At 38.1% G+C, this 13083-nt stretch overlaps 1 protein-coding gene and 1 long non-coding RNA gene across 18 annotated transcripts in view; both read left to right on the top strand.

Moving 5' to 3' along the window:
- The window catches only part of SLC35F5 (solute carrier family 35 member F5), a 40082-nt gene extending 38756 nt beyond the window's left edge, over positions 1–1326 (top strand). For 15 of the 17 annotated variants that reach the window (XR_006740438.1, XR_006740437.1, XR_006740435.1 and 12 more), the window contains one exon: positions 426–1326. Coding sequence is in view for 9 of the 17 variants with exons in the window: in XM_045575208.1 (XP_045431164.1) it covers positions 426–504 (79 nt within the window). In the remaining 8 variants the exon portion in view is untranslated. Of the gene's footprint in view, positions 1–422 lie in introns of all 17 variants that reach the window. The other 2 variants (XM_045575204.1, XM_036421223.2) reach the window with 1 other exon arrangement.
- A 1441-nt stretch (positions 1327–2767) lies between these two features.
- Positions 2768–4438, top strand: LOC118709279. The gene is made up of 2 exons (XR_004984891.2): positions 2768–3040; positions 3135–4438. It is a non-coding gene; the product is annotated as an uncharacterized LOC118709279 (long non-coding RNA).
- The last annotated feature ends 8645 nt before the right edge of the window (positions 4439–13083 follow it).

Genomic DNA, 13083 nt, shown 5'->3' with positions numbered 1-13083 from the left:
ACTCACACTCATGTCCACCACCCCCCCCCCCCCCGACCTAAGTTTCAATAATTTTGGAAGTGAGAGCTGGATAAAGGGGAGATGGTGAAGACAAAAGAAAATGAGCTACAATAAAGCAATAAAATAGGACAGTTTGTGCAGGAGTCTGTCTCAATGCAGTTAATGGTGGAATACACCATGATTAAACATACTACATGATCTTTAAGTAGTGTTGGGTGTCAGCCTTTGACACTGCTATAGTGTTCATGTGTCCCCAGGACTCACCTCAAGTACATATACCCAATTATATACACTACATATCGATAGATTGTGTTTGATGTATATTTCAATGTTAAGACAATTTGCATTTTAAAATATAAGCTATAGAAAATTAAAGCTATGATAGGCTGTTATCTAAATGATTTTGTGTTTGCTTTTATTTTCAGCTTGACAATGGAACATCATATAGCGAAGAGACAATCTCTGGCAAGATTTTGGAGAAAAATGTTTCAGTGCCTAGTCTGAAAAATAACATTTTCAGTTCTTTGGAACTCTAAAATATATTTTCCTCATATTGTTGTTCTTCATTTTCATAATGAAGTACTTGCTATGTCGCTGAGTACATCCCTACAGTTATAGGAAGTTTCAGCCTGCAATCTGTCTAAAGGACCACCTGCCTTACACATCTCAAGGAATTCAGTTGATGAAATAATCTGAACTAATCAAGGAATAAAATCCTAATGTCTGGAAACTTTATCTTCACCTATTATTTGTTAAATGCTGGACTGTGTTATGAAAATGTTTTCAAGAAATTGTTTAGTATATAGATCAGTGTTTGTACAGGTAAAATGCTAAATTAAGCTACCTATAATAGGTATAGATTATATTTCTGAGTTTTGTAGAATATTGCAAATTAACACAAAAATGTTTAATTTATATGACAAGTATATTTACACAAATTTGGTTAGACTTCAGAAAAAATATTTGAGAAAAGATTTGGTTCACTTACACTACATATACTGTGTTATACTTTCATAGCATTAGGTGCCTTGTATTTTAAATCTGTGACAAACCATGACAAATTTTTAAAGGGGATATATTGTAAAATGAAGAATCATGTATAATATTTCTAAAACCTGTATTGCTGTAAATTTAATCGATAAAGCTCTGCTTAATTTAGAGTTTTGAAGAAATATTCTCTCTTCAATTAAGACATTTTCATAATGGAATGATTTAAATTGAAGTGATAAAAGAGTATTATTAAAATAAAATGTTTATATATATGTGTGTATTATAGATCTATCAGTTGGTTTCTGATTTTTTTTCACATAAAAATGTGCCACATTACTATGGAACTGGGTGCTGCTTCTTTCTATAATTCTAGGTATTTTTAAAAATAATTTTTAATGGATTAAATACCAAAGAAGGAAAGCAAGAAGAAATTCTACTTAAATTACATTTAAATCGAATCTACCAAGTTTAAATTAAATATAAAATAACTTCTAATTTTGACTCCTATACTTAGGTCTTATATATCCATATTGTCCAACTGTTTCTGGATTCTCATCACTGTTGACATTGGGAATGAAGTATGTCTTGGAATTCATCCAGGCTTTTTTTTTATTTTTTATTTTTTATTATGGTCTCACATAATTGTCCTTATTCCCCCATTCCCATCCCAAACCCCTCCCTAGATATGCCCCTCTCCCCCCCCCCCTCCCGTTGTCCATGGCCACTGGCTAGGCCCATATGCATGCACACAAGTCCTTTGGTTGATCTCTTCCCCTTACCCCCATCCACCCTTACTTTCTCTCTGAGGTTTGAGAGTCTGATCACTGGTTCTCTTTCTCTGGGTCTGTTTGTGTTGTTCATTGTTTCCTCTAGATGAGTGAGATCATGTGATCCAAGAAATACCCTTGTAAGAACCTAAACTGCAAAAAGCCATTAATCAGAACTAGTTTTCAAGTTCATTACTCTTCAAAATTTCTTATCAATATTTTAAAAATTCCCTTTGCTATGTTTAGCTTCAGTTTGTGTTATTCACATTCTTTTAAAAATAAATCTTTATTGTTGAACATATTACATATATCCCCTTTTTTCTCAATTGACCCCTTTTATCCCACCCCACTTCCTACCCCTTAACCTCCCCCCCCCCCAGGCCTTCATCATCCTATTATCTGTATCCATGGGTTATGCATATATGCACACAAGTTCTTTGGTTGATCACTCCCACCCACCCACCTTCCCATACCTTCCATCTGAGATTTCTCAATCTTTTACACGCTCCCATGTCTCTGGATCCACTCTGTTCTTAAAAGTGCTTTAGTGATACCATAAGTCTATAATGAAGTTTAGCCATCTTTCTGCCTGTTCTGAGAACTCATATTAATTTAAAAGATTGTGTATGATACCACATTTTTAAAACAGATGGCTGCTTTCCTATTTGGTACCACCAATAATTCTTGTTAAGCTAACAGTAATACTGATTTTGTTAACTTGACACAAGGTTAAAGCATGCAAAGAGTGGGGACTTCTAAGGAACTTTCTCCTAAAAAAAATAAATAAATAAATAAAAAATTAGAATTTTTGGGAACATATAGGTAAAATTGTATACTTAACTAGTGCTCTCTAAGACAGATTTTATATACAGAGCACTAAGTTAGGTATGCAATTTTACCTATATGTTCTCAAAAATTCTAGTTTAGCACTTCTTAGTTGGGATTCAGGAATCTGTTTTAACAACTCCACCAGGTGATTCTCATCATGAGAGAAGGTTGGGAAACACTGCTTTAGAGGGTAAGTAGTTGAAACAGAGGAAGTAACATTAAATTTTTATTTATTTAGATAGGAAAAGAGGTTGAATTTAGAATTTTTGGTTCTTTATGTGGCCTATGTTCACGTCTTACAGATCGCGTGTTATCACTCAGGATTCGGGGAGTAGTAAGCCCTTAACGTGCTGGATAGATCTTGAGGAGGACTTCTTGTGGGCAGGTAGGTATTCAGCTGTTTTATGATTGAAGAACAACTGTAGACGGAAGCACCATTAAATTGCTTAACTGAAGTAAGAATTACTGCTGCTTTCCTTGACCACCTGTTGTTTTTTCTCTCATGTTTTACTTATCTGACTGATTTTAGTATTTGGTTATTGTACCTAGAGAGAGCAACTTCGGACGACTTTCTGCACCTTTGTAGTTAAGGGTTAATCTTCTCGAGAGAAAGTTGTGATGGAGTACTTGCGCTCTGCGGTTCCCCAGAAATCTAGGCATCAAGCCCTAGGATCATCGCAGCCACGTGGCAGGCCTCTGGAAATGCTGGGAGATACCATCCTCTTTGAGCAGTGTTGGCTCGTGTTTATGTTTTTCCAAACCTAAAGATACAAAGAGAGATTTCTAATACCTTGTTGCAGTCTTCTTCCCATACATAATTTAAATCTCATTATTATATAATGCTTCAAATTATGCCCTTGACTGAAGGAAGTTTGCTGTTTTCTCAGAAAGACTTTCTGTTACTGAATATCAGAATCTACTAAAACAAAACTGAAAGAAAAGGCAGCCTTGGAATTTCTTAGACAAATGCTTTTTGGAGCTTAGAAAGGCTATTTAGATTTCTTTAAGTAAATTTTGATTTTTTTAAAATTGAAATATTGGCTTCTATTAGCCTGACTTAATTATAAAGTAAACCAGTTTTCCATCTGGAAGCAGATGAATAAAGTTCATTGTTGCTATAGATGTGAGCTCATGGGTTAAATGTGGACATTCTCAAAGGTATGAGGCTTGTTTCAGGAAGAATGTTAATGCTACCTTTGCAATCAGTCATGCAGAGCCCAATTTGGGGTTGCAGAATATGACTTCAGTGGAAGCCAAGGCTTTTCATAATGCACTATGGTCAGGTATAATACGAATTCTCCGTGTGCTGGTTGAAGAAACAAAATATATTTAAAGAATAAACTAGGAATTAATTAGAAATGTGTTTTTTTCATAATCATACTAGCAAATAAAATGTTATTTTAAGTATTTCCAGTTATAATCCTGCTTCATTTTTCTCTGCTTTTGAGATATTCATTATTACTAAATACTATTTTAGGAAAAATTCACAGAAATAACAGATGAATATTATCTGTGATATCTGCAGATTTAACTTATATAGCTAACATTGTGTGCTGGTTTTTTAATGATGACTTGACATATATGAGCGTCTCAGTTTACAGAATTTGAAGTTCTACTTTAATATTTGTTAAGTATCCAAACTTCCATTTAGATAACTGAGGTACCTTTTTAGAATTACAATAGTCAGGCCCGCATTTCATTTTTTTAATGGCATTGGCCTCATACATTTGTACAAAAATTAATAATACAGTGTTTCATAGTTTGTGTACTGAGATATTTACTATATTAACATTTTATAGTATATTCTTAATCTCCTTTGGCTAGTGAATTAAAGCTGAATTTGTCTAATATCAGCATACTGTGATTTGTATCTATATATATAAAAGCCGAAGTGACCATTAGGACCAGACAACCGGACGACCGAACGGTAGTTATGACATGCACTGACCACCAGAAGACAATGCAGGAGCTACCCCCTGGTGGTCATTGTGCTTCCACAGCTAACTGGTGGCTAGCCAAGTACAACTTCCCAATTGGGGCAACCAGCCAATCTCCCGCAGTCCCTCCCCCGCAGCCGACCGGCCCCAATTGGCCCGATTGCTGGCCAGGCCGAGGGACCCCACACATGCATGAATTCATGCACCGGGCCTCTAGTGTTTACATAAAATGAGAAGTCATCGTTCTGATCAAGTTGCAGTATTGAAACTATCTTATGGGTCTATGTTGAGTAATCAGCCCTGTGTGCAAACACTCCCAGAGAAGTTGTAGTATAGAAATTATATAAAAGTTCCAATACCAGACCCAGCAGGCCAGAGGTAAGGGAAAGTACTTGAGAAAGATTAAATATTTATGATAAATTAAGGAAATAGTCTTAGATATAGTCTCCTTGGTGTGGATAATTTAATGCAGATTTTTACCTCAAGTTTGTTACTAAACCTGATAATTTTATTCTTCCATCTATTTAATAAAAAAATATTTTCAGATCCTGGAGTATTTAAAATTTAAACATAAAATTAATTTTTATTTCTGCTAATGTTACAAATTCTGTTATAATTTGGGGTCAAAACTGTCCCGTTTTGGGAGGCAATTTGAAACATTGATTATTCATACACTATGTAATTCAGGAAATTTATAATGTAAAATATGCATGATTTATTTTAATGTATTATTTGTGTAAAATCATTTGCATATTCTATTATAGTATTTTCTAATCTTAGTAGAAATACACAAGCCCAGATCCATCTTTTTACAAGCCAGTATTTGATTTCTAGTTTCCTTTATTAAAATATTTCCTCTTATTCTTTCATGCCTTAATGTCTAAGATGAAACTCAGGTACCTGATAAGTTAGACTTTCCTGTGAACAACATGGTCAGCTTTGAGACAGATATGCTCAGTGAGTTGCGTCTTTCGCATGTAAAAGTATAAAGCAAACGGAAAAGGTGAAGTTCTGGAATAATCTATTCTTAGGAAGGTTTCCTGGAGAAGATCCATATTCCATTTTGTGATAAGGCCCCTCCAATGAGTTTTCCTCTAAGTTGGAATAGCTCACTCTTTTACTGAGTATTGTAGCACTCAGGGTTCTACCAAGAAAAGAAAAAGTACTTGAGGATTTTAAACAGAGAATTTAAGCAATTGATTGCTCAGCATTAAAAAAGCTGAGAGGACAAGCAGAAGACTGAGGTCACTCAGAAATTAGTAACAGCAGGAAGCCAGTTCTGTCCCAAGGCTAATTGGACAAAGGAAGGAAGTGAGGCAAAGCTCAAGGCCAGGGTCACGCAGAGGAAGCTGAACCCTAGCAGAGAAGATCAGGGCCTTAGAGGTAATGCAGCTGATGGCAAAGCAGTACTCTGGCTTCTCTTCCTTCTGCATTGACTCTGGTTATGGCCCCAGGAGCTTGGGAAGTGTGGCCTGTAGGTGTCAGAGAGCCAGAATCCACAGCCCAGACCTGGCCCAGGCACTGAGGACCTGACTTCACTGGGAGGCCAGGTTGTGTAGAAAACACATATCCTTAAGGAATAGAATCAATAGGTGAAGGTGACACAGTAGAAGAAATACTCTGGAAGCAAGATTGGCTTTTTCTGTCTCAAGTCCACTCCAATAGAGGATTTGGGGGAAATGTCTGCCCTGGACTTCCATTTCTCATTCATATCCCTCCTCCACTACTTCCCACTCTCTCCTTTCCCTGTTCCTCCTCCCCCAAAACAGGGCTAGTGGGAAATGTGAGCAACAGTATTGCTTTTTAAAAATCAAACATGAAAATAATGGGAAGTGCCTGATAGGAAAAGAGCTACAGCATTCAGGATACTACAGTCATGGAAGTGTTAGGAAAGAGGAAGCAATTTCTTAAATGACTTGTGAAGATAGAAAATAAAACTTTAAGGAATTAGTGTCCTCAAAAGCTTACTGTATTTAGAACTTCATCTACCTAATTACTTAGAACAGTCGCTTAATCTTACATCATCCCTCACCTTTAGAGAAAAAAGTATAAACCTGTTCACAAATTATAGGATCACTGTTTACCACTGGAAGCAACTCCACAGACTGACTAGTGACAGAATTAGGGTGACCATGTGTCTCCCTAAGGACAGTGCCAGTTTACATCTTCCTAGTATAATTATTAATAGTGCCTCATTTCACTAAAAACTGTCATAATTTAGATAAAAAGTTATATGACCATCTGACTACCCTAATATACCTGTTTCTGACAGCTGGGCCTAACAAATTTCACCCTTTCTGGACTCCAATAGCTTGTTCTTTGCACTAGACCTGAGTGCTTGCTTAAAGGAAGCAATTCTAGCTAACAGTTAGGCTGGGGCTCTTTCTCAGGCTGCTGAGTCCTACCTGGAATCGTTTTCCCCCTGAAGTGGAATGCTAAGCAAGGAACCAGATTATTCATACCAATTATCCGCTAGATTGTTGACCCAAATTTTTCTTCCTAAAGCCATAAACCAGTTATTGGCAAGAAATAAGAATTAACAAATATGTATTTTTATTTTTCAGGAATAATTGAAGAAATAAATTGTAACATATTTAAATTGTACAATGTGGTGATTTGATATTTATATTCATTGTGAAAGCATTCCCACCATTAAGTGAATTAACACGACCATCACCTCACACACTAACCTTTTTTTGTGTGAGAACTTTTAAGATCTAGTCTTATCAAATTTCAATTATACAATGAAGTATTATCAACTATACTCACCATGCTATACTAGACCCTTAGAACCTTTTCATTTTATAAATGAAAGTCTGTACCTTCTAGAAGACTTTATCAACTTCTACTTATTTCCCCCCACTTTCCAGCCCTTAATTCTCTATTTCTATGAGTTTGACTTTATTTTTATTTCCCACATATAAGTGATAGAATACAGTAATTGTCTTTCTTCTGTCTTATTTATTTCACTTAGCATAATGCTCTTTAGGTTCATCTATGTCACAATATTATTTAAGTCTGAATAATGTGTGCGCACACACACACACACACACACACACACACACACACACATCTTTATCCATTCATCCATCAACAGATATTTAAGTTGCTTTCCTACCTTGGCTATTGCAAATTTGCAATGGACATGGGAGTACAGATAGCTCTTTGAGGCAGTGACTTTATTTCTCTAGATGTATATCCAGGAGTGACATTGCTGATTTATACGGTATCTGTATGTTTAATTTCTTGAGAAAACTCCTTACTGTTTTCCATGTGGCTGTATCAGATTACATTCCCACCAAGGGTCTTCTCTATATATACTCACCAGCTTTTATCTTTTTAAAAAATATATATTTTTTATTTACTTCAGGAAGGGAGAGAGAAAAGAAATATCAATGATGAGATAGAATCACTGATCGGCTGTCTTCTGCATGCCCCACACTGGAAATCGAGCCCAAAACCCAGGCATGTGCCCTGACTGGGAATGGAACCTCAAATTCCTGGTTCATAGGTTGATGCTCAACCATAGCGCCATGTCATCAGTGTTAATCTTCTGTCTTTTCAGTAATAATCATCCTAACAGGTGTGAGGGAAAATTCATTGTGGTTTCAATTTGCATTTTCCTGATTATTAGTGATGTTGAACATCTTTCATATATCCATTTATACTTCTCCTTTGGAAAAATGTTTGTCCAGGTCCTTTGCTTGTATTTAAATCAGGTTATTTGTTTTTGTTTTGTTTTGTTGTTGAGTTGTATTAGTTCCTTATGTATTTTGGATATTAACTTCTAATTGAACATATGGTTTGGACATATTTTCTCAGATGCCCTTACTTTGCTAAGATTTTCTTTGCTGTGCAAAAGCTTTTTAGTTTAATATGGTCCCACTTGTTTGTTTTTGCTTATGGTATTAAACCAAAAAGTCATTGTCCAGGCCCATTTCAATCCTACCTGGAATCGATTTATTTTAGTTTTTTTGTAGTTTCAGGTCTTATATTCAAGTCCTTAGTCAATTCTGAGTTGAATTTTTGAGTATTGTAAGATAGTTGGGGATTTCATTCTGTTGCGTGTGGATGTCCAGTGTTCCCAGCAGCACTGATGGAAGAGACTATCCTTTACCTCTTCTGTATTCTGGATACCTTTGCCAAAAATTAGTTTACCATATATGTGTAAGTTTATTTCTGGGCTCCATTTTGTTTCATTATCTATGTGTGTGTGTTTATGCCAATACATGCTGTTTGATTACTGTAGCTTTGTAATATTGTTTGAAATCAGGGAATGTAATAACTCTAACTTTGCTGTTCTTGCTTAACATTTCTTTGGCTATTTTTGGAGTCTTTTGTGGTTCCACAGGAATTTTAGGATTTTTTTTTCTATTACTGAGAAGAATGTCATTGGAATTTTGATAGCAATTGTATTGGATCAGTAGATCATTTGGGGTAGCGTGGACAATTCTTTCAATCCATGAATACAGAATATCTTTTAATTTATTTGTATCTTCTTCAATTTCTTTAATCACCATCTTAGAGTTTTTAGTGTATAGGTCATTCACCTCTTCAGTCAAATTTATTTCTAAATGTTTTATTTTTGATGCTATTATATCAATAAATGGAATTGTTTTCCTATTTTTTTTTTTTTTTAGAATTTTATTGTTAGTGTTTAGAAACACACCTAATTTTTGTACAGTGCTGTCTTGTTTAGCGTGTTTCTGCAAGACTCCTGAATGGTGAGTCCTGTTGGATGTCAGAGGTTGGGGACTGTGGGCCTGTCCCTTATGTAGCAGCCATAAAAGTCAGGGTGCTATATGTGTGGTCCAAATGCTTTGCTCTCCAGGGACAAGCTGGGAGTTTTGGGTTCCCTCCTAACTATAAGGTGCTGTGCTGGGCATGAGGTTTGTGGTGAGAGTGTATCTCAGCCTTTCCTGCCCATTTTGGTGTGTTTTCTCAATCATAATGTGCCTTCGCAGTTGGGTTCAGGATCTGAAGGAGGGGCCGACACACAAATGAAAATGCTGTACAAGAAATATGAATTTAGAAGGCATTGGGGCCAAGTGGAACCTTTTTCTTAAAGAGACACACCGAGACCTGGGCTTATCGGCTTTTTATTCAGTTTTAGATACACATCTTGCACTCAGTAAAGCAGGGCAAACAGGTAGCAGACAGACCATCTCTAAGGTCAGTAAAGATCCAGTAAACATTTACTTGGAGGCTATCAGGTCAGGGAATTGCTTCAAGCCACCACTATCTTAGCACAAACAATTGGTGCTTAGCGTCAGCCCTGCTAACGCTCAAGGTCCATCCATCTTTAGTGTTCCTTGGTGCACTCTCACGGTATTATTGGAAATGGTGGCTTCCCGCCATAATGTGCAGGGCATATTGAGTGTAGGGCTCACTCAACTAGTTCTGGATTTCACTCACAAGGAATTGATTCACGTGTGACTGTATACTTTCCCTCCCAAAGGGGAGGAAAAGTGATGAGCCTTCTGTCCAACCATCTTGGGGAGGTCCTCGGCATGACATTCTTAAGTGGCAATATCTTCTTTGGGCCACACAGGCCTTCCTCTTGTCTGAGCAGCCCCATTTGAGTCTTGCTGAACACCACAAGTATTTGGTTTTAAATTGGCATTGAAGAGAAACACCTACAATCAAATCTAGCCACATTGACCCAAATCACCTGCTGAGGAAATTTAAAATATGCAGTGGATACTGTTTTCATAGTAAGGAAAAAGCCTTGACAGATAAACCACTGTACCTTCAACAGAAAATGGCAGGAAACATGCTTTTGTTAAATGACCAGCCACTGCACCATCTCTAATCCTAGGAATACCTGAAACCTAATCAAGATGGCGAGTCCTAAAAACAGGTGGGTGCATTTTAACATTGCTGTAATGAGGGAGCAGCTGTCACTTCCTGGAACTACCAGGAAACATTTCTGGCATATACCTGGAAAGAATGCAAATAGTTAGGCCTATGAAGGGAATATAAACTATGTGAGCTAAGGGAAAGAAAGACTACAAGAAAGGTCCTATATAAATGATGACTCCCCAAAGGGGACGAAGTCCAATTTTTAGTTTTCTTCAAACTTATTTGATCACTGATCTCCCAATAAGGCCTTTCTTTGTTGCTAAACATTTATCCATATACCAGAGGCCTGGTGCACAAAATTCATGCATGAGGGTTGAGGGTGGTGGTGTCCTTCAGCCAAGCCTGCACCCTCTCCAATCTGGGACCCCTCAAGGGATGTCAGACTGTCCATTTAGGCCTGATCCCAATGGGCAGGCGAACATCCCTCTCACAATCCAGGACTGCTGGCTCCCAACTGCTCTCCTGCCTGCCTTCCTGATTGCCCCTAACTGCTTCTGCCTGCCAGCCTGATCACCACCTAACTATTCCCATGCCAGCCTGATTGATGTCTAATTGCTCCCCTGCCAGCCTGTTTCCCCCCAACTTCCCTCCTCTGACGGCCTGGTCACCCCTAACTGCCCTTCCCTGCAGGGTTGATTGCCTCCAACTGCCCTCCCTTGCAGACCTGGTCCCTCTCAACTACCCTCCCTTGCAGGTCTGGTCCCTCCCAACTGCCCTCCCCTGCTGGCCATCTGTGGTGGCCCTCTTGTGTTCACATGGGGGCAGCCATCTTGTGTGTGGGAGTGATGGTCAGTCTGCATATTATTCTATTCGATAGAATAGAGGCCTGGTGCACTGGTGGGGGCCAGCTGGTTTGTTCTGAAGGATGTCTTGGAGCAGGGTGAGAGTTTTCTTGGGGCATGGGGCAGCCTGGGTGAGGGGCCTGTGGTAGTTTGCAGGCCAGCCACATCCCCTGGTGACCCAAGTGGAGGCCCTGGTATCTGGAATTTATTTTCCTTCTACAATTGAAACTTTGTAGCCTGGATCAGAGCCAGGTCCCCTGCTCACTCTGTGGCTGCGCCATTTCTGTTTGGATTTGTTTACCTTCTATAATTGAAACTTTGCAGCCCAGAGTGGAGGCTTAGGCTGGCCAGGCCTGCAGAAGCTTGCCTTCCTCTATTGCTGGGGAAACCCAAGTCTCACTCCTGCTCTCTGTGGCCTCAGCCATCTTGGTTGGGGTTAATCTATTGTACATACTTGCTCTGATTGGCTGGTGGGTGTGGCTGGTGGGTGTAGCCGAGTGGTGATTAATTTGCATATTACTCTTTTATTAGGTAGGATAGAGAGATGCTTTTGTTCCACAAAATATGATTTAGAAAATGCTGACATCAAAGATGGCAAATGGCTGACAAAAGATCAGAAATCTTTATGTATTTTTGTATCAATTTGAGTTTGGGATAGAAGAAATGTGTCCTTTCCGGAGATAATGATAAGGCTGAATGAATGGCATTTTTTCTTGGCACAGATGTCTGGTTTTGGGTGCCCTGGCAAGCAACTTTGCATCCCTAATAAATATAAAGTACTTTCACCTTCAGCATGTAGTAAAACATCACACAGCATAAGATTGATAAATAGTTCAAAAATATCTCTGATTCCTATAAAATTAGATTTAGAAAAACCTGAAGAAGCTTTGCAATTATTGCCAAAATGTTTCAGAGGGCGTTGGATTAAAGGAAGCTGGAAGAGGGCAGGAAAAGAGATAGGTGACCCCTTCTAACTCTCCTCCCACCCTGCCCTAGGCCTTCACCACCCTATTGTCTGTGTCCATAGGTTATGCATATATGCATATAGGTTCTTTTGTTTCTTTCCACCCACCCACTAATTTCCACCCCCCTCACCCCCCCACTTTCCCCCATCTACCTCCAGGCTTCCCAACAGGAACAATAACTATGAAATTCAGAACTTTATAATACATTGTTTTCTTTGGTGAAGTTTTGCTGTAAGATCTGTTGGGCTTAGTAAGGGAGACAAAGGGATAAAGGTCAGGACCTGGGGGAGGCATGCTGTTTGTTTGTTTACAGATGATTACAACTCACACACATAGGTTAAACTTTCAGCTATATTTTGTTCAGCAGGAATCTTAGCTATTGAAAATAATTCAACTTGTATCTTAGTTTTGCTTGCTCAACAAATATGTTAAGCATTCTTTTATTTTATTTTATTATTTTATTTTATTTTATTTTATTTTATTCTGTCAAGAGTGGGATTCAAACACACGCCTCCATAGGAGATGTTAGGCATTCTTTAAAATCTGCCTTTAGCCCTGGCAGGTGTGTTCTCAGTGGTTAGAGCGTTGGCTCATGCACTGAAGGGTTTTGGGTTTGATTCAGGTCAAGGGCACATACCTGGGTTGCAAGTTTGATCCCCCCCACCCTGGTCGGGATATGTGTGGGAGGCAGGAATTGATGTGTCTCTCTCACATTGATGTTTCTCTCTCACTACCCCCTCTCTCCTCTTCCACTCTCTTTAAAAATCAATGGAAAAGATATTCTCATGAGGATTAACAACAACAACAAAAAAATCAAATCTAATTCAATAAATACTTATATGGATAACTACTATTTGTATTTCAGTGAATACATTCATGAATAAGTTTGTCTGTAATCTCAAGGAGTTTATGATCTTTGGGGGGAAAATGATAAGAAAAAGTGTTAAAAAAA

This window comes from Pipistrellus kuhlii, unplaced genomic scaffold (assembly GCF_014108245.1).
Source record: "Pipistrellus kuhlii isolate mPipKuh1 unplaced genomic scaffold, mPipKuh1.p scaffold_m20_p_7, whole genome shotgun sequence".
NCBI classification, from domain to species: Eukaryota; Metazoa; Chordata; class Mammalia; order Chiroptera; family Vespertilionidae; genus Pipistrellus; species Pipistrellus kuhlii.
This window is presented reverse-complemented; position numbering and strand designations above follow the sequence as displayed.